At 31.2% G+C, this 27,871-nt stretch overlaps 3 protein-coding genes across 5 annotated transcripts in view; 1 reads left to right on the forward strand and 2 right to left on the reverse strand.

Moving 5' to 3' along the window:
* Positions 1-3,384: 3,384 nt before the first annotated feature.
* LOC108688883 lies at positions 3,385-15,787 on the reverse strand. The gene is made up of 13 exons (XM_018195412.1): positions 15,589-15,787; positions 15,312-15,482; positions 14,541-15,196; positions 13,505-14,355; positions 9,027-9,145; positions 8,795-8,937; positions 7,898-8,042; positions 7,552-7,775; positions 5,883-5,943; positions 5,093-5,205; positions 3,753-4,909; positions 3,570-3,686; positions 3,385-3,458 (listed from the first exon to the last, which is right to left on the reverse strand). The coding sequence occupies exons 1-13, from the start codon at positions 15,785-15,787 to the stop codon at positions 3,440-3,442; spliced, it is 3,975 nt and encodes a 1,324-aa protein (XP_018050901.1). The 3' UTR covers positions 3,385-3,439.
* A 7,700-nt stretch (positions 15,788-23,487) lies between these two features.
* On the reverse strand, positions 23,488-25,052 carry LOC108688906 (DTW domain-containing protein 1). Its single transcript, XM_018195447.1, has 4 exons — positions 24,825-25,052; positions 24,231-24,371; positions 23,957-24,152; positions 23,488-23,858 (listed from the first exon to the last, which is right to left on the reverse strand). Exons 1-4 carry the CDS (start codon positions 25,050-25,052, stop codon positions 23,488-23,490), a joined length of 936 nt encoding a protein of 311 aa, XP_018050936.1.
* Positions 25,053-25,929: 877 nt separating this feature from the next.
* Positions 25,930-27,871, forward strand: part of LOC108688894 (adiponectin receptor protein) — a 3,735-nt gene continuing 1,793 nt past the window's right edge. Inside the window, exons 1-3 of one of the 3 annotated variants that reach the window (XM_018195432.1) lie at positions 25,930-26,045; positions 26,125-26,735; positions 27,394-27,672. In XM_018195432.1, coding sequence (XP_018050921.1) covers positions 27,424-27,672 — 249 coding nt within the window. In that variant the 5' untranslated portion in view covers positions 25,930-26,045; positions 26,125-26,735; positions 27,394-27,423. The remainder of the gene's footprint in view (positions 26,046-26,124; positions 26,736-27,393; positions 27,673-27,871) is intronic. The other 2 variants (XM_018195431.1, XM_018195433.1) reach the window with 2 other exon arrangements.

The raw sequence follows: 27,871 nt of genomic DNA on the forward strand, positions 1-27,871 counted from the left end.
GAATGCGTCTAGCAGATTTTTCGAAACAACATGGTGAATTTTTTGGAACATCTATCTAAAGTTCAACTTTGTTCGATTAATATTCTTTTATGATTTGTAGAAATTTCTTTACGTCATACTTTTAATCTTTTGATTATTTTTTGTTTTTTTAATTATTAATTATTACATACCGATATTTTAATATTTATTTTTATATATCAGTATTTTAATATTCTAATTCGTAAAAACTTTTTAGAGGTACATTTACTTCTCTTACGATAATCTGAGAAATAAATTCAATAAAAATACTCCGATTGTTTATCGAGTGTATTTTCGAACAAATTTGCGTTTTACTACACATTCCGTCCATGTACATTTTCCCAAGAAAGCTCCTTTGATCATTTTCTTCGAATCTTTTCCAAGAAAATCTTGTTGAAGGCGCGCATTATTTGCTGAAATATTATTCGAATCGGTTGTTTGGAAAAAGCAAGAGAGACGCAATAAAATAATAAAACTTAAAATGGCATTTTATGCTCCAAAGTAAGGTAAAATCTAATTCAAAAATTTATTTTATAAAATTTTTTGCACTATCTCCTTTCAAAATATTTTTATTGCAAAGATTTCCTGTCAGATATAACAGATTTCTGAATTACAATTAAAGTGTGATTAAATTAATCAAACCAACACAATTATTGTTAGATCTGTATGTAGTTAAAATTTTGCATACTTCATGTTTGAATGATATTTCCTTTCATTATTATATATAACACGTATCATTAATTCAAGTGTCATGGTTAAGGAAAGCGAGAAAAAGTAGGTGATTTCCTGAGTGACATTCGCGTGCGATCTCATATCAATTTCAATTATACGATTCTCAACTCGCATTCGTATGTCGTAAAATAGGTGCGTGCATGCTCTCACGAAAGTAAAGACACGCGAGAGAATAATCTCGAAGTGGACAACTCCATCCGTGGCATAGTTAATAGGACGCTTCTCCCGGGTCTCGCCAATGATTTTCCGGCTTGCATGAGGAAATGCGAGCGTGAGGCGTCAATATCCGGCGAGAACGACAAGCATGCGACGTCGCGACGTGACTGATGGCATGCCGATACATCGATTCACGTTGCACCTTCTGGCGTTCACCTAATGATCGTGTCGCTAATATTCTTCCGCGATATATCGTGTTACTTCCTCTTTTTAATGAGCGGCTTAACTAATCGAAACAGCGTCGCGAGGCAGCTACGTATTTAATCTTTTTTCTATTTACACAAACATATTTTTCAAAGTTTCAAAGGCATTAAACTTTTAAATTTAAAGATTCGAATTGTCCAAAGTAACAATTCTAAAACTAAGTTTAAAAACTCAAAGCGAGCAATTCCGGAGGACCTTACAAAAATGCGGAATTATTCGAAAATTAAAACTATTATAAACTTTATATGTTGTCATGTATAACATTATAATAATATAATTTATATACATATAACAGTGTGATATGTATATAGTTGTGGTTTAAGTGTGTGCATATTGTTATTTTTTAAATAGAATTATTAATTAAAAAAATATTTTGAATAAAAAAGTTACTTTGTTTAAGATCTATAGGATAACTTGAACAAAAATTCAGTAAGTTTTACTTTTTTAAAATAATAATTTTTTTAAAATAATAATTTAATACTCTATCTTTTCATATTTGATTTAAAAAAAAATTCACTTACGGCGTATTCCTTCTTGACAAATTCCTGGATCCATCAATGTGTATTTTACATGTGTATTTTACTGTTGTTATATATACTGATGATTAAACATATTGTAGTTATCTTTTTTATCAGACTCCTACGTGAAAATCGAAATACATTTGTTAAACTACTGCTTAAAATTTAATCAAGTTTCACAATACCTTTTAGAGTCTTCATGTAAAATAATTTCAGCAACGACTGTTTCTTTCCCTCTCTATCTTCGTTCTTCTCGTTTTTCCCGGATTAAAGCCACACGAACGCATGGGTGAGGCAGTGCCAGCTGCTTTTTTCATCTCAAAATTAAACAAACATAATTAATTTCCGCCCCCGCGCGCCCGTGTTCTAGCGTGGAAGCGCGCGGAAGGTTAAATCCATTTATACATATACACATAACACTAACTCGAGTACACGGAGGCCAAGCCTTTTTATTTGCGCACGAAAGCTGCCGGCCGTTTCCGACGGCGATCAATCATTTCGCGGGAGAGCATGGCGAAACAGTTCACCTCGCGCTTAATTTTGTGCTAAGACTCTGAGTCTCTTCGTTGCAAGAATATTCTTCAGAAAACATTCTCTTCAGGGAGATAAGAAAATTAGATAACAAAAAAATTTGTAATTTAAAAGAGTAGAGAATGAGAAACTCTAACTAAAAACGCCTCGGCGTGTTAGAAGAAAAATATTCGAAATATGTTTGAAAATGTGATTTTCTGATATTTCATATAATAAAAAAATAGAACTCACAAGGAAAAATTAATATCGCACTAGGCAAAGCATTCCAATAATAGTAAGAAATAAAAAACAACGAATATGAAAGACTGAACAAGTCACACTGAAAATTCTTCGATTAAAATTAAGACGAGAAACGAGACTGAAAACAATCGAAATCCGAGCAAAAGTCATTTTGAAGTGTGGCTCAGTGGCTGTCTAGTAGATGAAACTCGGAGACTAGGCCTCGAAGCCGGATGTCATCGATCAGTGATATTCAAAATGTTAATAATGTTATGCATGTATGTGTAAGCCGACAATGTCATGACACACTCATTATAGGGATTCGAGGCTTAGCTGATCTTTCAGTTTCCCTTACTAGGCAATACTGTACCACTGAGCCATACAAGCCCCTACGTGGACATTCTCTCTGTTATGCCTTCGTATATAAACCTTACACACGTCTAATTATAAATAGTTGGTAATAAAAAATAATAGATATTATATAATAAACATGCCTATTATAAGAAAGATTATTATAATTGTAAATTAATGATGTAAACAAAGACTGGAAAAAAATAATTTACTCGCCATCTACACACCTCAGTCATATTTACTAAAATAAATCTGGCAGTATACAAAAAAATATGATATTGTACCAATAATACTGTAGAAGGAAGATTATGAGCATGTTTTGTATATCCATACTCATAATAGTACAAAATTATAGTGCGACGTATCAAAAGAAAAAGTAATACATTGGCAATATAATGTTTCCACGAGATTATTAGGACATCCAATCAATCATATAATTCTCACAATTTCAACTAACAAACACCATCGATTTTAAAATTTAACAACTATTTTTTTTTCAGATAATTTATATGTAATCCATTTACATTATTCTCACAACTCAATTGTCAAACAAAAAAGAAATAACTTTCAGTAATATATTATCGACATCGATAATGCGAGTAATCATTTTCTTCATTAAATCTTGATAATGCATATCAGTCTCTTTCTTATTAACCTCGTCTTAGTTTCCTGCAAAGAAATACAATTTCATGTCGTATATGATGATAGTCGAAACGATGATAGTTTTAAATAAAAAATTCTAGATATATTCTCCAGTTCAAATAGAGAATTTTTACTTACTTATTCAATTTAGGTTCTTTCAAATTTGTCGGCGCCTTTCTTCGTTTAGGGCGATTAGAAGGATAGCTGCTACTTTCCAAATCTTGTTGATCATCTTCATTAGACATGGTATTTCTCCTGCAAATTCAGAATATAAAAGCAATCCAATGGCTTATAACAATTTATAATTATAATTATACATACATGACATTATTAATATTCTGAATCATGTTCGATTTAACATGAGATTCATTTAGCTTCTCTAAAACGACTTTTGCTGTGCTAGGATCACGATTACTTTTAGATTTATTTTTCAGTTTCGCCTTATTTTTAATTGTCGGAGAATTTTCAGCGTGAGTCGTTCTATCTTTCATATTCGGTGTCCTCGATTTCTTATTACTGGAATGCTTTGTTTTTTGTGATGTCGACGTTCTCTGATGATCGCCAACTAGAATTATTGGCACTTTTATCGTGATATGGTTATAATCAGATTTATCTAAACTTTGATTCGATACAGATGCGATCGGAATATTCGTAACTCTTGGTATCGTGGCGGTTACTTTAGTATCAATTTCGTTATTAACATCGGAATTATTTATCATGGATTCCTCCATAACAGGCAGTCGCAGTTCGTTAATATCGAATTGCATATTTTGTCTTGGTGGACGTAACATTAAGGTAAAGTCTTCTGTCTCTTCCGGTGCTTCAGAATGCCCTCGTCTCAGCGTTACGAAGCTCGTAAATTTCATTGTATCATTTGCATTACCTTCTATGTCTTCTATGTTATCTAAATTTTTTTTATCATTGGATATGGCCGCTGTCGGAAGTATCTCGCAAATACTATCGTTCGTATCATGCATATAAGAGTCACACTCGGAACGATCGGCAAGGTGATATCTCTCTGGAGTTTGCATATCATTCATAGATTCATTTAAATTCGATATATCTCCTATGTTGCTTTCTGTAGCACTAGAATCATCATACACTATTACTTGTGACGTATTATTATTAACATCAGAGACGTCATCATTCTCGAGTTCCGGCTCATTATCTCGTGGTGGTATGGTATTGTTGAACATCCAACTTGGACCTTCCAATGGATCCTCTTCCTCCCAAGTTCTAGTATTATTTTGCAGTTTAGAACTTTCCGTTACACTCGAATTCTTACTAAAATCTTTAGAGATTTTATTATTTATTTGTATATCAGGATCTGACTTCGATGTGTCTACGTGTGTTTCATTTTTCTCGTTCGAGTTAATAGGCACCTGTGATTCTGATATTGCGTTTATTCTATCTGTCAGATGATCGTCAGACGTGTCATGATTCTCTTGATTTTCAATGTCAATTCGGTTGTCAATTACCTACAGAGAAATAAAAAAAGTAAATGTAGCAATCTCTAAAAAATATTGTATAATATTAGGCATACTATTTTTTACATCACATGAATGAAGCAATTCTTATAATACTATAAACAATGTGAGAGTACCACAATAATTTAAAAATATCCTTAGGTTTTATTGTTTAATTATTATAATACCACTTACGTTAATATGTCCCGCAGTTGTTGGACTTTCATTGGACCATCTATTTCCCGATCGTGAAAAAGATATTGACAATCTTTTTGGATGAGTTCTTCTTCTTCTTAATCTTTGTTCATCTGTCATTGCAAGTATATTTAAATATTAGCAAAATATAGAGAAAGTTAAACTCAATTAAAAATTAATTGTGAACAAAGAATAGTGCCAATTATATACGAACCAACACAAATTAATCATGAATTATGTATGTTATTTAAATAACAAGGAATTTTAATCTTTTTTTGATCATCTTCAGTACAAAACAATTAACAATATTAAAATAATTAATTAAATATTAAACATTATGATCAGAATACAATTAAAAATATACAGGATAGATCAAAAGTTGAATATTTCAAAAATAAAACATTTTCGAGAAAAATGTTTCAGACAAAAGTTATAGAATTTAAAAAGATCTATTTATTATATATCAATGATTTTATTAGTTTGAGCTTGCAACACCAAGATCAGGTTTTTTGAGCTGGTTTTTATAAGTTGATTCTTAACATTGCAATAAATAAAATCTGCTTTAGAGTGCAAATCAAATAAAATATCAAACTGAATTTTTTATTTAGCTTTTTCCAAAAAAAAAAACGCCCTAAAGAAATCTACAGGCAATTTTCTTAATTACAAATGTCGCAATTACATTGCGATATTTTGTCACTAATTTCAACATTTAATTCGTCTCCGACAGAAGTCTTCCATAATTTTTCCTATCGACCTTTAATTAATTAAATTACTATTCGTAATTCCTTACCATTAACTCTGGGTGAAGAAATTGTTAATCTTTCTGGTAATCTGCATGTATGACCATTTTCCTGAAACAATTGTTTAGAAAAAGTTTTATTATTTTTTTTTTAATGGTAAATGTTCAGAAGTGCTCCCCAAAAACCACGGTTTTTTTTCGACAGTGAACAAAATTAATTATAAAAAAACATGTATACAACGTTTTAAGAGGGGACTTGTGGTTTTTGAAAAAATTCTATCTCAAAAACGAATAAGATTGATATTTTTTATTTGATAAATGTATACTTTATACCTCGAGTTGAATTTAGATAAGGGAGAGTATCCTGAGTGATTTCCTGCAAAAAATTAAATGGAGGACAGCATTGGTTTAGGAGTCATAGTAAATTAAAGTTCCATAATATGTAGAGGATGACATTGGTATAATACTTATATAATGCATTTCCATCAATGTAGATTGACTTTAATCTCAGTTTAACTTATTCTTCGTTTTTTCCTAATCTTTAGAAAAAGACAAAGAGTAAGTTGAATCGAGATTAAAGTTAATTTGTGTTGATAGGAATGAGCTTTACAAGTATATTACGAGTAGTAAGTTTATATAATATGTGTTTATATAATATGCTGTAATAATCTCTTGAAGAATGTAAACAAGATCGGAAAATCACAAAAAGTCGCAGATATTTTATAAACAGTTGACGTAATCTGTCAACAGCTTTCAATATACGACTATTTCAATATACGAATTTTTAAGTCTTGGCAATGATACGAATTTTTAAATCTTGGCCATGATAAGAATAAATGAATAGTTCTTATTCCGCATTATAAAATATATGCGTGGAAGCAGGAAGGTAGCACGTACTGCCTTTACGCATACATTTTCCAACGCGAAACAAAATCCACCTCACCTCCCCTCTCTATCTAGGAACATACTATTTGCCACACGTTCAAAAATAAAACTGTCTTATTCATTTTGCAAATTTTTTTCTACAAAATCTACAAACCTCCTCTTAAAATACATATCTTTTTATAACTAGTTTTGTTCATTACGAAAGAAAAAAAAGAACAAAAAAAAGAACGTGGTTTTAGGGAAAAGCACTACACTTCTTAACATTTACCTTTTTAATTTATATAATTTTAGAAGTAAGTTTCATATCCAGGCTAAATATTTGAAAATACTTTTCAAAAACTGACATTATTAGAATTACTTATTGAAATATAATATCTATATTGTTAAAAGAAAATTGTTCCTTTAACAGTAATTTTTCAGCAAATAAGTTATTAGATATAGATATTGTTATGTATACATGAATATTTTAATAAGTAATCCCAAAAATATGTCAATTTTAAAAAAGTGTTTCCAAACCTTTGTAATGTAGGACCTGGAGTGTATATGTGATCGTGGCGATCGTGGTGTAGAGAGTTGTGTGGTTGCTCTCTGTGCTAAAGATCCGGGTTCAAATCCACCCAGAACATATCAGATTTTATTTGATCGTCACCTCTCGGAAGGCAATGACAAACCACCGAGAGTATTTTTGCCATAACAACCTCTTCTAAGGCCGTTCAAACACAATGTTAAAAATTTGTAAGCCCCATATATCGGAAGATATATGCACAAGAAGTCATCACGTCTCTAATCAACATCTGAGAATTATATGAGACATATAAAATAAATGTATACGTACATATCTAAGAGACATAAAGGTTGATGAAGTCGGAGATCTATTCTCCGAACTTCTAGTGGGTGTGTTTGCTTCTGGTATAGCAGACAGTCTTGATACATTAATATTTTGCATATTAATCCGACTTAAATTTATCGTAGGCTTAGTAATCGTATGCCCACCCACCATAGGTTTTACCACTCCTTTTGCTGGCGATTTTGTTGATAATCTAGCAGATGGTTCTTTACCTGAAATATATATTCTTATATGAAGACTAGATATTATAAAATGCTTATAATGCAAATAATGTATATACATAAAGAAATTAAACTAAGAAATTCTTAAAATTTAACAGTATCATATTCCTCACTTCCAGTTGAAGTAGACAACCTCACAGCAGTATTGGAAGCAACAAGCTCTTGACACATAGAGATAGTATTTGTCATATAACCAGTCATTGTGACTAACATTTTTAATATTTCTTTTGCGTTATTCAGTACATTCGAAATTACAGTCTGAAATAGATAATAGATAATCGATTAAATTAAAAACTATAGTATTTACTAATATGTGTATTACAACTTTATTACATGTATATGTCACAGTAAAAGTGTTAGTAAAGTTTTAGTAAATGTATATATTTATTAGTATCAATGTACACATTTATGTATAATACAATTAAAGCAGACTGCAGTAAGTATATACATTTACTGAGTTAACACTTTAACTGCGACACATATATAAACTTTTATTGTAAAAATTGTAATAATCTTGATCTGAATAAATGTTATCAAAGTCATGACCCTGAACAATTCTAGAGCCATTGGTTAGATCATTTGGAATCGATTCTGCAAATATCGTATTTCATCACATTATACGAAATTTGATGAAATACAATGCTTGCGAAACTAATTCATGGAATTTTGCGACTGCAATTGAAGAAATGTGAGCAGGAGCATTATGATAGAACCAAAAATTGATTGTTTTATGAAAATAAAAAAATTAATGAACACATCTGTCTAAAATATCTGTAAGTAGTATCTCTATGAAGGATTAAACTGTTTAAACTTAGAACAATTTAATATTTGTGGCAGCATTTCTGTGTCAGACTGAAAATTTTTCGAACTTCGTGTGTATATACATATATACACGTGTGTGTGTGTGTGTGTGTGTGTGTGTGTGTGTGTGTGTGTGTGTGTAAACAATATACATACAAAATATACATACAAAAGATAACAGAAAGAGATAGTTATATAATGATACTTACATTTCGTGTGTTACATATTAGATTTAACTGTTGAATCTCTCCTACTAGCTCTACATTCTGTGTGAACAACTCTTGATTGTTCTGTTTTTCTTTAGACAGCGCTTTTGCTAAGTGATTATTATTATGCTTCAATTTTTCATATACTAAAAGAAAAAATAATTTTAGCAAAACAACTGCTATATGTTAGAGAGAATAAGAAATGAATTGTTATATAAAATGCAAATTTTCTTACATGGTCTATAGGATCGTAATTCCTTATAATGTGTCTTTAAGAATTGTGATCTTTTATTAGCCAATACCCCAACTCTCTTAACTTTTCGAATTGGCATTTTTGGCATGTTGTATGTACAATTTTATGTAATTCCTCTAGCTCAATGAATTTACATATAGAGACAATAGGACTATAATAGGAATATATAGAAATTAAAATAATCTTATTCTGTAACTGTTAACGACTACAACAATATTACAACAATACTCTTACATTAATTGCACAGATTTTGTATTTGATATAAAAAACTGTGCAAAAGCAATGTAATGATATTGTTATAGTCGATAAGAGTTACACAATAAGGTCCTGAACCTCATAAATTTATTCGGAAAATTCAAATAAATATAAGTTTTATCATTATTAGAATTGAAAGGGTAAATTGAATGATTTAATTATATTAAAAATCTCATTTTTCGATATTCTTTCTTATCTTGCGAAAAATTAGCCCGTGAACAAAACAATCTTTTATTGCTGTTTATTAGTGTATCTTAATTTTCGTTCAATATTAATGAAGATACAGATATGCTTCTCTCTCTCTCTTTCTCTCTCTCTCCCTCTCCCCCCCCTCTTCCTTTCAACACATACCAACATACCTCATAAAAAAAACGTACTTCGTAAAGTATCCAGTTTTTCTTGCGTACCTACAAATCTTGCGAAGAAAATCTTAAAGATTTTCTTTTTTCACATACGAATAACTGAATAAGAGAATACTCAAAACCTTCGTGACGTTTCTATCTGCACTGAACAGTGAATGTTGTAACACATCGGTATTTAAATGATCTCATAGAATAATCCTGAGCACACATCATCATACCTAATACACATATATTGGCACACAACATATGTTGTTGGTCAGTTAGTGTCTTCCATTTTAAATCAGAAGTCTGTTCATGGTAGAAAAAGAGAGATGAGACAACTTGAGGGGTACGCAGGAAGACCAAATTTAGGACCTAAGGTCCAAAACGTCCTCTCCGAAGAAGATTTTATTCTATATGCTATAGTATACATTACGTGTACTATATATTTCGAGTAAAATTTTCCTCAGAGAGGAAATTTTGAAACGTAGCCTAAATGTAATTCGGTTTGATTGGCCGTTGTGTGACAACTTGAGGGATATGCGGTAAAATCATTGAGTGTAAGTTGAAGTGAAACAAATATACGTTTGTTTCACTTTAACTTATTGCACCGGTTCAGAGTGCAATAATAAAAAACAGATCTAAAGATAGAACGCACCAAGGATACTTTCCAATATTTACTGCCAATGCTGAAAATCTATAGCGCACGTAACGTATACTGTATAGTTTCACCATTGGCAGTGTATATCGGAATACATTCTTTCGGGCTACGTTCCAAAATTTCCTCTTCAAGGAAAATTTTACTCGAAATATATAATACGTGGTGTATACTATAGCATATAAAATAAAATTTTCCTCGGAAAAGACGTTTTGGAATATAGTCTTGGTCTGTTTTCTGTTCCTGCACTAGACTGTTCTAGAATTCTCTTTCTCGCTTTAAACAAATATCAAACATATATCTATCTCACTTTAAATTCCAAAAGTGTACACTAGTTCAGCCACAGAAAACAGACCTCTGGTTTCTCGATAGTTTCGCTCCAATTCAGTAAAGATCCAATCAGAGTTTGGCTATGAGAACATCCGGCACTTTTTACAAAATTGTGTGTGAGAAAGATATGAGCTATTTCATTTTCGCTCTGTAATATATAGAAGTCTGATCAGGTCAGAGAGGCAACAGGTGAAGAAATCGTTTGATTGGCTGTTTAAATCACGATGCCATTTTTTTCACACGTTTGGTAACGTTCAGCGGACCTATGCCCGTTTCCACCTATAGTAGATTAACTTTAATCTCGGTTCAACTTTACTCTTCGTCTTTTTCTAATTCTAAAAATTAGAAAAAGACGAAGAGTAAGGCCGGAATCAGATTGTACATTGAAGATTGAGATTAAAGATTAAAAATTGAAATTTCATCAATAAGGACAAAGAAATTTTGGCTCCTTTTGTTCTGATTGGTCAAACTTCAATCTTTTAATTTTCAATCTCATTCTTCAATGCGTAATCTGATTCCGATGATCTTAAGTTGAACCGAGATTAAAGTTAATTTATATTAGTGGAAATAGATATTATATAGTTGAGTGAGCGCTCGCTGTTATTGGTGTATTCTTTTAGATCATCCAATCAGCATTTTAGATCTGGAAGAAATACATCAATAGCAGCGCTTACTCAACTGTAGTCCGCTGAACGTGCTTGTATTTAAGCTTATGGCATATACAAAAATTAGATGTATCTAAAAACACGACCGCTCACTGAGCGCTCAGTGAGCTCTTATATCTGTTTAGTCTATATTTTTAGATCTAATGGAATAAGCCACTAGTCGCGTTCAGCAGACTCAACTGTTATGCAACCGTTTTATGAATGATATTTCGCATTCAAGTTGACAAAGCGATTAGCTCGGTCGTCGAGCAAATAAACATAATTATATAATAAATTTATATAATTATTACTCATATATCCTCCAACCAATGATATACAATTGCTCGGTAAGCATGTCTAGCCACTTTGCTATCTTGAACTTGCCCATTGTCTGCTGAGATTCTTCATTCTTCTAGATTTAAAAGTATAATCCAATCAGCGCAAAAAAAACTTCCAAAAGTTGCAAAATAAACGTTTTACTGAACTGAACGCAGCCAGTGAGTATTCTTGTGAACAAAATGGCGGCAGTAATCTAGGACTTAACCTAACCTAACCTAATCTAACCTAACACAACTCGGTGGAGTTGTCCAAATCGGATAATATTATTTACGCTACTGTATAATATTATTTATCGCTTCGCTGATTAGTTGAATAGTTGGTGTTTCTGATACTGGATTCTTGATGCTGTAATCTAAATGCAACTTTATGACCATTTCTATCAATATGGATTAACTTTAATTATTGTAGCGAATAGTATCTAGCAAACGAGAATGGATTGAAATTTTTTTCTATTCGTATTTTAAATAGCGAATACTTTTTTTGATTTAATTGGATTCAATTAGATTCAATTGGATACAATTGGACTAAAAAACTGCATTTCTTATTCAAAATTTTGATCGAACAATATTCATAATTGTGTTTGTGTGCACAGAAAAAGTTAATATATTTTTAGTTAATTGTTAATATATTTTGAAAGATATGAAGATGCTCCATGCAATTCTTATAAATGAATAAAAATGCATTCAGGATTGAAAAGCATTTATTTTAATATTCGTGAATCAATATTCCTGAAGATCTGAATCCATTTCACTAAATTTCAATCCATTCTCATTTGTTGGGAACTTCAATTTAAAAAAATTTCAACATAGCTAATTTGTAAGCTGTGAATACATCACAGTTCAAAATTATGAAAATACGCACTTTTGTTTAAATAAAAAAAATTATGACAGAATTATTTGTAAGTCCTGAATTTATCAGAGTTCATTATTGATTAAGAATATTTCTTTTTTGATGCATATAAAAATATTGTTCTATTAAAAAAAATATTGTTCTATTTAAAGAAAGAATTATAAATGTTTATGAATAAGTTTATTTGATTTATGCTCTCACGTATTAATTCATTTTAATTCAGTTCTGGGCTCTAAAGCATGAACTCGGATAAATTAATTAAAATGAATATTGAATTGAAACAATTTTTTAATTCATTTCAATCCATTTACTGAGTATATTAGCGAATTAATATTAATATATTGTCTTACAAAATGTTATTTATCCATGAGAAACTATTCCCTTCCAATTAGGGAGTACAAATCAGGGCCACTTTTTCTATTTGCCATCAAGTTCGATCTTTATCTCTTCATTCCAGTTCCACCGGTTCCACGTGAATTTACAACTTTCTATGCGAAACAAGGGTCAATCACAGCCCAAATCTATGTGTCTAGTTTTTTAGTAGTGAAGTCCCGTAAGAAAGAGGGCACAAAATCTACTGCATGCATCCATGCTTATATTTTACAATATGTCATGGATTAAATATGTATTTATACTACTTACAAAATACATACCTTCTGGCCATAGATTATATTCTATTATATATTTATAAAACTTGTTAATAAATTTTTAACGAATAAGGAGCAAAAACCTTCTAAAGGTCATTCAAAATCATGATCTTGACAATGTTAAGGTCAAGATCATTGGAGGTTGTCCCCCCCTTTCTAGTTTTAGCACATTATACATATATGTTAGACACACGTAAATATACAATGACTCATACGCAGATTCGAATATTCTTATAATACTAATATGCTTATAAAAAATATAACAAAATTGTAAAGTTCAGAATTTTCAGTTCTTTTTTTAAGTCTTTGTATCGACAACACTAGTGTTCTCGTATTATCACATATTTCGTTACTCGTCGTCATGAAGATAAGCATACAGGTTCATCTTATTATTCACTAGCTATCTGTGTTCCTCGGAAATTTCAACCAATATTCCTTAATCATTTCTGCGCCTTTCTCGGCTATCATAATTACTGGCGCGTTCGTATTTCCACTTACGAGGTTTGGCATGATTGAAGCATCAATCACGCGCAATCCAGTTACACCATAGACTCTAAGCTGCGGATCGACGACAGCCTCGGGATCCCAGTAAGGACCCATTTTACACGTGCCAACGGGATGGTAGACGGTGTAACTATAGTACCTGATCATACATTCCCAGTAAGAATCAGTATACATAAGTATATGTTCGCATCCTGGAAACTGTCGTGAGTTGAGCTCGCTTCCAAATCGCTTAAAGGCATTGGTCCTGCTCAGGGCCACACTAATCTTCACTCCCTCTACTAATGTGGCGATGTCCTCCGCTTCCTTGAAGTAATTCGGATAAATGAGAGGATAATCGAATGGATTTTTACTGCGCAACTTGATTACACCGCGACTTTTTGGTCGTAGCAACATTGGAAGCACACTCCATGCATCCTTGTTGTTGATCGGTCCGAAAACGGCATCATAGAACTTCTTCGTTAGTCCATGAACTTTCCTCAATTGCTTGCCGCCATCCGAATTCGTCGAGCCAGAAATAAAATGCAGCTCGATGTCGGGAAAGTCCAGCGAAGCGTTTGCATATTTGGTGTTAACAAAGGCGACGCCCTCAACACCTCCAAGCACCGTCAAAGGTCCACTGCCCAGTACAGCGTATTCCATCAACGTCTGGATGTTATGAAGCCGTTTTTCCACCATAGAAATCTCTTGATTAACCATGAATGTAAGTCCACCCAAGCCAACATGATCCTGCAAATTGCTGCCTACCTAAAGACATAAATAAATCGGAAATAAATCGTATGAATTAAATAAAAGGTTGCTCAAAAATTCGACTGATTTATAACCGATTATCTAATCTAATATGATATATATAATTTTAAACGATAAAAATGTGGAGACCCCAAGAGAGAGAGACATTGAAAAATTTTGCATGAAAAAATTAAAGCACTAACCTTGCTATCTTGAATCACGGGAATACCGAGCTCTCGTAAATGTTCCTTCGGCCCAATTCCTGATAGCAAAAGTAGGTGCGGCGAATTTATGGCCCCGCCAGATACAATTACTTCCTTCTTTGCGCGCACACGAAAAACTTTGTCGTTCCTGACGAATTCTACTCCATAGGTATACTTTGTTTTGGGATGCACCAGCACTTTAGTAGCGTGCGCGTGCATTGCTATGTGCAGATTCTTCCTGAGTCTGACTGGCCTAAGAAAAGCCTTTGCACTGGAGCAACGACTGCCACGTCTAATAGTGCCCTGAGCGATCATAAAGCCGGTTTGAAATTCGCCATTAATATCGCGATTTTCGTATCCCATTTCTTGACCAGCCTCGACGAAGGCCGTCGCTAGGGGTGTGTGCCACGGTGCCTCCTGCACCGTCAAATATCCGCCGCTCGCGTGATACGGTGTGTGAACCAAGTAAGGATTCTGGTTATCCTCGGATTTCTTGAAGTAATGCAGGACATCATGCGAACCCCAGCCAGGATTACCCTGCTGCTCCCAAATGTCGTAATCTCGTTTGTTGCCTCTTAAATAGAGCATATAATTAAGCACGCTGCTTCCGCCCAGAACCTTACCTCGAGGCCAATTGCAACGGCCATTCTCCATTGCTACAAATATTTAATAACGTAAAAAAGAAATATGATAGAGAGAAACCGAGACACTGTTTAAATGTTTTAAACATAAAGAAAAGATGATGAAGGAACAACGGAAAAATCATAATACCTAGGCAAGAATCACCATGTGGCTCAGTCTTGTATTGCCAATCCAGCTGACTCAGTTGAAGATATCCGGCGAAAAGAGGTACGTCCGAGATCTCAGGTTCGTCACCGCCTGCTTCTAGCAACAATATGTTCCAATCTTCAATTTCGGATAGACGATTGGCAATTACAGCTCCTGATGCAAAAAGAAAAAGAAGGAAAAAAGTGTATTTGTCTTTGTATTACGTTCTTATAAAATATTGCATTCGTATTTCAAAATAACAAGAGTTTTATACACGTACCTGCACTACCACCGCCTATTACTATAAAGTGATACGAAGGTAATAGCATCTCTGACGGCACGTTGATTGGTGATGCTTCATTATCCAGAACTTCATAATGAAAATAGGCAAGTGTCGCAGCAAGAATCGGAAAGAAGAATGAAAGTCCACTAGTTGATGCTGAAGTCAAACCTCCTGCCAGAAAGCTTTCGATGCCCATTTTGTTTTCTCACGGTGCTTCTTAGTGAAGAACTAAGCTTACTTAATTAAAGTTAAGAATTATGTAATTTTACAAAAAATGTATCAAAAGAATACATATATGCAAAATAAAAATATGCGGATCCAGAGAAAACCTGTGAAACGCATAATCTTTATATAAAAATGAAGATATAAAAAAATATATTTAGTATATCTTTTCTTACATATGTCAAATTATACTAAATAAAATATACTAAAAAATATACTAAATAAAATATACTAAATAAAAAATAGATATACATGCACACAATAAATAATAAAATTTCTCTAATTTCTGTAGAATTAAAAAATTAACAGCAATTTCAAAGATTATTTTTTAAAATAGAATGAAAGATGGAAAATATTTGTTATTATTTTATAAAATGTAATAAATATAAATTAAATAATATCATAACGATAAAATGATGTAACTATAAAATAAACTTACTAATTCGTAAATGTGACTCTTTAATTTGTATTCTCTCTCTCTCTCTCTCTCTCTCTCTCTCTCTCTCTCTCTCTAAAGAAGATGCTTTCAAAAATATTTCCGACTGTCACGTAGTAGCATTACAACTTTCTCAAACTTGTTTTTCGTATAATATGAATGATAAATAATAGTGTTATTTATTTTCTTTTTTTTCGATTAAGACAATTGAGAATTTATCTTGAGAAAACATCTAATCGAATTAAACCAACGTGATATATTGTTAAAATAAATTGGCAATATTACATTAAAAATTGAAGAGGAAGTCACGTCTGAACAATCTGATAGCGCAAAATGAATATCAATTACTGATGAAATTTTAAATCTGTAAATCATTTCAAGTGAATTTATACGCATCTGCATTTATTCATAATTATTTCATGAATGTTCTTTAACTCGCTACTTAAACAATTTTATTTGTTATAACAGATTGTTGTGTAAGAAATCACAACAAGATACGTTTTGCACAAAGTGTGATGATAATGCATTCTTCCATTGATTTTTGATCATATTATGACAGCGATATTAACTAAACAAATTAATGTAACCTTTATATCATGTGGAAAGTTTCTAAATAAAATGTACATTTATTTTAAAAGTCTGTTTTTTTTTTCTGGAAATTGCTACGACACACGTGACTCTTATAATAAACTTTTGTTTTAATACGTATTTTTCTTTTGCCAACATACTAGAAGTTTAATGAAATTATAGAGAGAGAGAGAGAGAGAATTCAGAGATCGAATTATAAGTAAAAATAAGAAAATTACAGAAATGTGAAGCATTGCTTGTATTAACAAATGAATTAATACAAGCTAAACACTTCGAAAAGGAAAGCTGTACTAGTTCAATTGCCTACTTCCTGAAAAACAGCAGAGAACGTATACGTTCTAGAAATTTCCAATATCTTGAAATATTTACACGTTTCAAAAATTTTAATCCCAGTAAACAAAAATAAATTGAAATAGAAATGAATTCATTTCGACATTTCCGAATTTGCGCTTCTGATTTTTCAAATTCATTTGAATCCATGAACATCTGAATTCAACATGATAGCTCTTTCGTATTTTTATTCTTTCGTATTTATTTTATTTGAATTCAAAAATACTTATGTTGTAAATAAGTTAGCCATAAATACATCTCAGTTCAAAATTATAAAAATTCACACTTTTATTTCAAAAAAAGAAGTTATAACGGAAATAGGTATATAAGTCCTGAATTTATATCCAAGTACAGTATTGAATAGGAATATTCCTGTTTCGATCGAAATGAATAAAAATATTGTTACACTTATAAAGAAGGAATTATAAATGTTATGGTAAAATCAAAAGAATATTTACAGGAAATTTATTTTCAAGTCGTTGTTTTACTTTCTATCCCCATTTCATGAACAGAAACGAATGCCGTCAGATATCAATTTACACATATTTCAATTTATTTCAATCCAGCTCCGGGTTCTAAATCACGAACTCAGATAAATTAAAATAAATTGCAATTTTTAATTCATTTAATTTTTAATCCATTCCCAAGCAGCAAGGCATCTTGACTAAATCAAAATCAGTTCGCCCTAATTAAATGAAAAATTATCAATTGACATTAAAATGTCTTAAAAATCAAATATCGTTTAAAGTCTTGTGTACAGGGTACAAAATTACGAAATATAAATCTATGAAATGTCTTTAAAGTTCAGTAACTTTATACATTAGTTTATACATTAGTTTATAAATGACCAAATTTTTTATCAAACATGTGCCTTCAAAATTGATTCAACTTATAAGTCAAAATTAGATCCCGTTTGAAGGAAATATGACCTGGTTATATTACTTAATTTCAACCTCGTAGGCGATATGACTTAATTGATCAAAATTACCTAATATTTGCCACATATCCTTTGTGTATGACTTGACTAATAAGGGAATATTTAAGGCGTGAAATAAACCTCGCGGTCGTGCTGGAAGCTAATTACAAAGTTGAGATTATCATGGAAAATGATTTATAAGGAAAATTTTCCAACATTAGCTCGAAATACCCAGCAAAATTGCCCTAAAAGTTAATTTTTGGATCTTATTGAAAGTCGCCAATTGTAGTTATTGTGTCAAATTCTGTTTGCTGCGCAAATTTTATAAGATTTTCGTCACATTAGCTATTTTTTGTTCGATATTGGCCGAAAGAATGAGAAATCACTTGTCAAGCAGAACGTGTTTTTCTCTCAGTGCTGGGTATTGTCATTTCTAAAATTTTTAAAAGCGTGACCAGCTTTGATTGTGCATTGTAAACTGAGCAAGTTTATTCCGTGACGGAGACTAGAGATAGATTAACACAATCAATATTTACATTCACGGTGTTACAGGCATTTCTCGATATATATCAATCTAGCGATTTCTTCTTCTTTTTCGTGTGAGAATGGCCCCGACTCTAATACAAACTTGATATGGCCAGAATCGAAAATGTCGTTTATGCGTGAGTAAAAAATAATATGAAGAATACGAAAATCTAAAAGAGTAACATAAACTCAACAACAATTGCGCGTTTAAAACATATTCCAAAAATGATGATGCAATAACACGTCCGACACGTCGGCAGACGAACACCAATTGATCCAGCGATCTCTTCTTCTTCTTCTTCTCCTTTAATTGGCCTCGCAGCCGAACTGACTCGACTTGGCTATTGATGATCTTCGAAATATGAACCAAGATAAATTCAAGGTGGCACCGGCTATCTCGAACCGGGCGAATAGAGTTCTAAAAAAAAGATGTAATTCAAATGAAAATGGCGAGGTGCCCCCTAAAACACTGCTGCTTCGACGACGCTTCTGCACGATCACACGCTGAGACGAATGAAGGGACTTCAGATAATGTAATGCAAACTGTCGAAGTCAGCAACGCTTTTCAAAAAAAATATATTCGAGGTGATGCAATACCCGAGAGGGAACATGTCCAATCCAAATGGTCTCATCGAGTGATCTCAACTAAGTCAATTTAACTTATAAATAGGGAAATTGGACTTAATCAGATGCCTTATTGATCGATAAGATACCCTCAAAGTCAACGATTTGGAAATAAAAATGTCTTGATTAAGGAAATTTGTCCTTAAAGTTAGGTATTTGGCCTTCACAAGGAAATTCGACTTACAAGTCGAAATTTAGACGAAACTGTTAAGTCAGCCATCATTATGAGAACTGTTCTATCCGTCATAATATATTAAAACGCTTTTCAAAATTATGCATTGTAAAATAAATTATACTGTATCTCTCAGAATGATTAAAAATTGAAAAATAATATCTATTTCACATTACTTTTAACGTAGATGCAAGATAAAAATATTTTTATTGTATTAAGTATAAAATATATTATTGTTAAATAATTAACCCATAATTAATAATTTAAATTATTTATTTTTGAAAGCGCATTGATTTTAGTGAAATAAAATATAAATCTGTACAGAAAATTGTTTTTCGCACTTATATTTCTATCATCATATCATGATATTCAATTTTAGATGTGGAGACGGATTCTGTTAATATTTTATTTCGAACTTCTATGGCTTGGATCCTGGGATCGATTCTGTATTTTCAAACAAGGCGAATTTATTAGAATACTGATAACTTCATTGGTCAGCACCTAGTAAATTTGCTCACTTTCATAATTTTGTTTGAAAATATAGAATCGATCCTCTTATCAAGCATGTTACCCACTTAGGTAGAATTAATATGGATGTGTAGCGTTGCCATCTCTAGATGTCTCGACGAACTGAATTGCCAAAAGGAGAGAGGGTTAGTTAGAATTAGGTCAAAATTACCAAAATATTACCAAAATATTAATATTCGACCTTCTACTAGATTTATTTGACTAAATCCGATTATGACTTACAGAGCGAAGTGTTTTCCATTATCTAATTTCGATCGTAAAATTACTTCAATTTTATTGTCCTTATTTTCTTTCGATTCAACATAAATTGGACTTGGTCGAACAGATTTTATAATCTATCAGAAGAGAGAATCGAATAGACTAAGAAATACGCATAATTTATCTAGAATAAGTTCTTCCTATTTTACTGCTTAGGTTCTCGTTTACTGTGATGACATTTCTTCATAATTTAGCGAGATATTTTAATATGAAAAGCAACACGTTTAATATACTTATGAAAAGTATAAAATAATTTATGACTTATATTTTTATAATCGATTCTTATATTTAAAACTATTTTAAATACAATTTTAAGATGTGATCAATCACAAAGCTGTATTAGCATTTAAAATATTACTTAAGGACCGATTTCCAATTAATTTGATCGGTCAATTATTCTTAGAACTAACCAATTATTATACATTTGTTTTTAAATAAAATTTCATAATTGATACTTAATCGATTGATTAAGTTAATCGGTAATAAAACTGGCTCTAAGGCGATTTTAAAATAAGTCGATTATGAATATCGTCTATAAATATAACATAAATATAAATCTAATAATAATTTTTTTACCATCTCTATTTATTAATAATCCTTGTAAAAAATGGAATCGTAACAATGGAAATATAGCAAGTTATTATAATTTTAAATCCGCATTTTGAACTTCCCATTGCTATAAACTTTAGAATTTTATTAGAGTACGAACTACTTTTCTTTTTTTAAAGAAGATTTATTTATATATAGATGATTTTAACGTACATCACAGATATATATATATATATATATATATATATTAAATAATCCCCATTTTTCAATCATCGACTTCCATTATTATAAAAAAGAGAGAGAGAAATAGAAAGAGATTTGTAAATTATCCGCCTACCTTCTTTCGAATCTTATTTAGATTTTACCAAAGTCAATCCGTTGCAGGCGTTTTCAATATGTTTATAAATTTAACACATGAAAGCAAATATGTATTTAGTACACTTTAAACACATTTAGCAATAATTTTTGATGAGTTGTGAAAAATATATAAAAATAATTCTTCCGTCGTTTTGAAATATCAAAATGAAATAAATACGAGCAGGTATGGGATCGCGGATATGGGAACTGTTGATCAATCGATAAATAAAAACGGAACATCCGAACGATGTTACTCGACGAAGAGCAAAGTGATACTGATCATGACCTTGTTACAGTCCCGACTGTATGTAGCTATGCAAGTACTTCATTGAGAATATGTATCGGCTATGGTTTCAGCTTACGACAGTTCCGTAAACTATCGTGCGGTGCATAACGGTCATCGATTCTCTCTCTCTCTCTCTCTCTCTCTCTCTCTCTCTCTCTCTCTCTCTCTCTTTTTCTGTCTTCCAATATTTTTCTTTGTTCGTCTCATGCCGATACGTTCGTAATCCTCCTCATTTCTTGTCATTTTCCCGTCGTTTGTCGTTTTTTGCTAGCCTTTAAAAATTGTGGTATAAGTCGAAAAAAAAGTGTATGTGGATGACGCGTCGACGAATGAAATGTGTAAAATAAATAAAAAATTCAAGAAAATTAGATAACTTTTGTCAATGATTTTTTCTTTGGGAAAATTAAAGAAACACCATTTATCTGACTTAATTGATTTTTTGGGGAGTACGATGCCTGTTTTTAATTTTTTTCACTTTTTAACTGTAAATATAAACGACAGTTTTCCAAATTTTAGCAATTTGAAGCAACAATTAATTTTATGGTAATTAATTTGAAGTTCTACTTTTATTACGGAAATATTAAAATATCATTATCGAAATTGATAGCGAATTATTGAATTGAAATGGTATATAATGATAGAAAATGATTTTTATATTTGCGATGACATGTATAATGTAATATAACGATGAGAAAAAGCGTGACGAATATTTTTGACAAAATTGATGACGTGATGATGTCTGAATCGTCTTAATGGATCAAAGTAATTCTATGATTCCGATTTATGATAAAAAATTAAGGAAAACCGGGGCTAGCAGATAAACTGCCAATTCTGGCAACTCTTATTAGGATAGATATGCATCCATTAATGCACATTTAGATGTCACGACGAGTGATATCTAATGAGAGCTTTATTTTCCATCGCCGTGTAAGAAAAAGCAAAACTTTCATTGGATATCACTTGTCGCTCATTGCGTCCAATGTGCAGCAGACATTAGTTTGATAGGGGCATAAGACTCAGCAAATTAACCAATCACAGTTTTCGAAATAGTGAGAGTCCCAATTGGACACATCACTAAATGGCTGCTTTAAAATATTCTAATTAGTGCTCCACTAGAAAATTACTAGACACCGGCTAATGTGGATGTGTCCAACTGAAATGTAGATATTTAGGATCCTCTTCAAAATGAATCTTGTACCTTGAGAATTTTTGACTGTGATCTACTTGCTAGTTAAAGGCCATGACACATAAAATATGAGGAAATTTGAAAAATTTGAAAAATTAAAAATCTTCTTTCAATATTCTCCTGTTTAACTTTATAAATTGTTCATTATATACTAGTTTTGTGTTATCTTTTGGTCTTTCTGGCGTGAGAAAGATTTTCACATTTCATATTTAAAATAAAACTTTTGTATGAAAATTTTATGTGAAAATCTTAATAAAAATTTTTATTTGATTCTTAATTTGTGTTCTTCTATAAATACAACTACGTTGCAAACAATAAAAGAGAATAATAAAAAATCAGATATTACTATATCACAAATCAAATTGATTAAATGTATGTAATATTAATATAAAACAAGATAATACTGAATTATACACATTTGATATTAAAATTTCAATGAAGTACATATGTATTAATATTGTGGATTTGTTTATGTGCTATATATACAGATACATATAATACAATATAAAAAAACTTTTTAGCATTTTTCATAAGAATAAAAGTGTACTTAGCACAACCATAATACATTAAAAAAATTATTTTATTTTATTTTTTTAATATTATCTTTATAGTATATTTAAGTACAAAAACAAAACATTTTCGAATTTGAGAAATATGTCACATGTTATAAATCTCAAACTATGAAAATAATTTTAAAATAGAACTGACTTTAAAGTTGTAAAATTGTATTGAACAATTTTTCATATAATTTTATAAGACTAATATATCCCATATAATTTTTCCTATATAATTTTATAAGAATATATATCTCATAATTTAGAAATATCACAATTTGCAGAAACATAATGTAAGCATGATCGAAAATTTATCAACAATCTAATCAAATATAAAACAAACTTAATGTAGTAAGAAAATGTAGTTATGTGAGTGGCCTCTTATAAGCCTTTAATTGATTACGATTGTATATGGAATGAATGTGTTCAAACATGTATTTAAAAAAGTATAAAAGATTATCATATTGCCCATTATATTTCTGCATTAGTTCTTCGCTATTAATTCCAGAGTATTGATGTATATAATTCGTATAATGTGTATTCTTTATAATATCATTTACATCTAGATATTTTTTTATAGTCTCTTCATAATCTTCATCCATTCCAATAGCACATGTGTGTAATTCCACTAGAAATTGATGAATTGATTCAATTGTTGCTAAATACCATCTGGGACTGTCCTTTTGATGACGCCAGAATTGAGAAATCCTTGATTTTAATACCACACAACGTAGCTCTGTGTCAATTATATAAAAACAATAATTTCTTTAACAGCGATATAAAAAATTTATTTGCATATAATAATTATAAAAATCAAATTTTTTTCTTATTTACCTCTCAATCTTTGGTCTTTATATATTGATTTGGTCTGATGCCATGTACTATCTATGAAAATAGCCCTTTTTATGGGCCATAAAAGATCAGTCTCTGTTCTTTCCTCTGAAGTATCACCTTTTCCTTCTTTTCTTATAAAAAGATCCTTAACATTTATATTCTTTGTACTATCTTTGCCAGGAAAAACTAAAACAGTCTGAAAGTAGCATTCATCTAGTTAAGAATCAATTAAGAATTGAAGGATTTGAAAATAGATTATTGTTATTTTTCTTACTTCCTCTTTATTTGGTATTTCTGGAAAATCTGGATATGTATAGATTTTTACATCCGCCGATGCAATTATCGCAGCGTGGATAGCTGTGCTTTTGCCAGGTATTTCGCGAGGATGCTTAATGATATCGATTTTAATTGGCAACTGAAAAAAGTAATGCAGAGTAATTTTAAACCGTAACAATGGTACAGAATATATTTTAATTCTTCTCTCAAGCAAAACAAGTCATGATAATATCAAAATGATATTAAAATAAATCATTACTGATTATAGAAATAATTTTTATTAATCATTTTAGAACCTTTTTTACTTCGTTCTAATGTCATGATGATTTAAATTCTTCTTGAGTTTCTTGGACTCAATGCATAATTTTTCACTTTTTCATTACTGTGTTTCACAGGGCTCTTGTTAAAAATGTAAAAACGAAAATGAGATAGTCTGTGTAAAATTATTGTTCAAGAAGGTGTTCAAAAAGGCATTATAACAAAAAATATAAAAATTTTAACTGTTTAAAATTCGAAAACATCTACTCATGACAGAAGGATTAACGTTAAATTATATAAAAATTCAGTTTTATTCATGTGACAATCAGTATACCTTCACTCGAGGATAATATTTGCATGAAAGAACAGGATGGTAACAGGTATAACAGAAAAATTTCCGTGATTTTTGACATAAATCACATTTTCTTCTAGATTCAACTAATTTCAGTTCTCTCGTATCATTAATTTTTAAGTAACAAAAAGGATTTCCATCGATTATTCTTTGTTTTTCTTCCAACTCCGACAAGTTGTCAATAGAATGTTTAACGGTGCTTTCCGCCATACTTATATATTTTTGACAGTGATCGAAATATTTAAAATATCAGTGTTTATTTATAACAGAACACCATAATTCCCGGTCACAAGTAAATAAACCTGATAACGTCAGGGAACAAATGTATGCACATCAGCATGGCGAATCCTTATTATTATTAAACAACTTCATGAATAGTAGCCTTTAGAATAGTACAGTGTGGAATATATAATTTATATATACATAACTTTTAGATATATATATAGTAATGCGAATTGTGAGTAACCTAATTCTAATTAAAATCTCTTATAAAGAATTTGCAATAATTAAAATATCTTTATATATTAACCAGTATCTTAAATAATGTCTAAGTAAGATATTAATATATGGTATGGCTTTACGATTGATTTGCAACATTTTATACTTATTAAGGTCTTAAAAACATAACAATTGATTGTAATAGCTATAATTGACTACAATTGGCTGTATTTGACTATTATTATATTGTTATTATTATTGCTATTGTTGTTATTGACTAGGATTGACTCTTATGAATATTAGCCATTATCTTCTGAAAATTAAAGATTATCCTTTTCTTTCATAAATATTGTGGCTCGAAAAAATATTATAATTCCTCGTTTCTCGTACGATTCCTCTTTCTCATTTATATCTCGTTAATCTAGGGATTAAAGAAGGCCAGTTCTTTTTGACTATCTTTTACACCGGTTCATCTTTCTTCTTCTTCTTTCCTTCTAGAGGGGAAAGAAAGAAAAATGAACTGGTGCAAAAATTCAGTCAAAAAGAACAGGCTTTATATTCCAAAATTGACCGTATGTACTGAAAATCTATAGTGCACTTAAACTCGCATTTTCAGTGTTGGCAGTAAATTTGGAACATAGAGAAGGAGAGAGCAAGCCAGCAAGCCTGTCAATATTTTTTTTCTCTTTCGGAGCAGGAAGTAGCTTGATGTCACTTATAGCCACGTGCGGATACCATTAAGCCTGTATTGGATTATCGAGGCTTGTGAGTTGCAGAATGCAAATTCAATCATCAAAACAAATTAAAACTTGAGGTTATCTGATTGGTCGAATTCTAATCCTAGATCTTCCATCAGTGTCCGTCAGTGTTGGTCAATCGTCAATTTGTCACTTCAATCCGACCCGGGCTGTCCGACACGAGCTTTATTGTTAGATATACATATGACTACTTGAGGCAAACGTGCAGAGGGAACGTGAACTTCCCAAGTAGCATCCCAGTACAAAGAGCCTAAAAAAATTTCAGAAGCATGTCCACGTAAATGTGAATACCGCGGAAGTATCGTCGTGCGGCTGGTATGTAATTCTGGAAGTCCAACGATCGTATTTAACACGCACATCATCGTATGACATCCCATTGTTCCCATATCGTTCACCGAGTGCCAAATTTCATGCCTGTTGCGCGCTTTCACGACGCTTTCGTTTCTCTCGTGAAGCGATGATGAGTTTGTCCGCGCGACTTGAAATGCGTGATCGTTAGGCAAAAAAGAGAGAAAAGAAACAAGAAATTGCAACAGGCTGTAAAGAAAGGAAAGAAAAAAAGAATATAACCTTACAACGAGGTTAAAGTCCAGTCTGTGCGATCTACGACGCACCGTATTTATTATGTCTTATGTAATAAGACATGTTTACATCAGTCAGGACGGAACCTCCAGTGAAAATCATATTTAAATTAACGGTGGGTGTCATAATTTTCACCAAACGAAACGCAAGGATCGATGTCTCCAACTCATTTTCCACCTGGAGTGCTGTGAAAATGAGATTCATTTTAACAATTAATCTTGGATATTATAATTAATTAATTCATTCTTATCAATATTTTTATCATCTTAAAAATGCCATTTAATATCGTCAGAATGATATCTTTGCTGTTTTCTTTTAAGCATATATTTACATTAAAAGAAACAAGTTGTACGTATATAAATCAAATTATTCACGTTTTAAGGTGATAAAAGATAATAGATTTGTTCTTTATTGCTGCACTGGACTGCATTAGATTACATTATAACTTTCCTTTTCGCTTTTATCAATTATCAAACATATGCCTATTTCATTTCAAGCCCAAAGAATGTATATTGTGTGGGTGGTATAAAAAAAACACCTACTTATGGATGCGTTAGATAATAGATAACACAAGTCAAAAACATCGTTCTATCTTTCTTAACATTCAATGAATGATAAAGCAGGATAATTCTTGTTTCATCAAATAGAAAGCACATGAGATAATTTTTTGCTTCAATTTTATATTGAGATTGTGTGAATATAAAATATTGCAACAAAACTCTTATCTTTGAAAACTTATCCTTTTTTCTTACAAAACAACGAATAATTTGCAGATTCACAGTCAGTCATATTTATTCTGAATCATGTCGCAATACGAAGATGTCATTTTGGAAGATAAAGAAAAAGAAGAAAATTTATCGGTAGATTTAGGAGGAATGCGACATCGTATTCCATGGAGCGAACGTGTATTGTTAAATAGTGAAATACCAGGTTTATACGAAGTTAAAGAATTATTAGAGGATGACGACGCAAGTTGTCTGGCAGAAGAGGAGGATGGGGTTGGGTGTCCATTACCATCGACGCCGGAAGATGATCATCTTCTGGATTGTGAGGTATGTATTGTTTCCTTTTGTCTTAAAATAATTTGTACATGGAGAACAATTTTACTGAAATATCTATACAAGTATATAAATGTATTTATAAATATTCATAAGTGTATTTATAAATATGCATAAGTTTAGTTAGATACAGATTATCAATAGATATTAAATTTTCTTCATAATTATTTTAATAGTCTAATATACATATATA

This window comes from Atta colombica, unplaced genomic scaffold (assembly GCF_001594045.1).
Source record: "Atta colombica isolate Treedump-2 unplaced genomic scaffold, Acol1.0 scaffold248, whole genome shotgun sequence".
NCBI classification, from domain to species: Eukaryota; Metazoa; Arthropoda; class Insecta; order Hymenoptera; family Formicidae; genus Atta; species Atta colombica.

Excerpts from the sequence above, each read along its gene's own strand:
- LOC108688906 (XM_018195447.1), bottom strand. The coding sequence starts at position 25,052 with ATGGCGGAAAGCACCGTTAAACATTCTATTGACAACTTGTCGGAGTTG. Across the intron at positions 24,153-24,230 it reads AAATACCAAATAAAGAGGAA|ACTGTTTTAGTTTTTCCTGG; the intron begins GTAAGAAAAATA and ends TGCTACTTTCAG. Across the intron at positions 23,859-23,956 it reads TAAAGACCAAAGATTGAGAG|AGCTACGTTGTGTGGTATTA; the intron begins GTAAATAAGAAA and ends TAATTGACACAG.
- LOC108688883 (XM_018195412.1), bottom strand. The coding sequence starts at position 15,787 with ATGGGCATCGAAAGCTTTCTGGCAGGAGGTTTGACTTCAGCATCAACT. Across the intron at positions 15,197-15,311 it reads ACATGGTGATTCTTGCCTAG|CAATGGAGAATGGCCGTTGC; the intron begins GTATTATGATTT and ends AAATATTTGTAG. Across the intron at positions 8,043-8,794 it reads TAATATGTAACACACGAAAT|ACTGTAATTTCGAATGTACT; the intron begins GTAAGTATCATT and ends TATCTATTTCAG.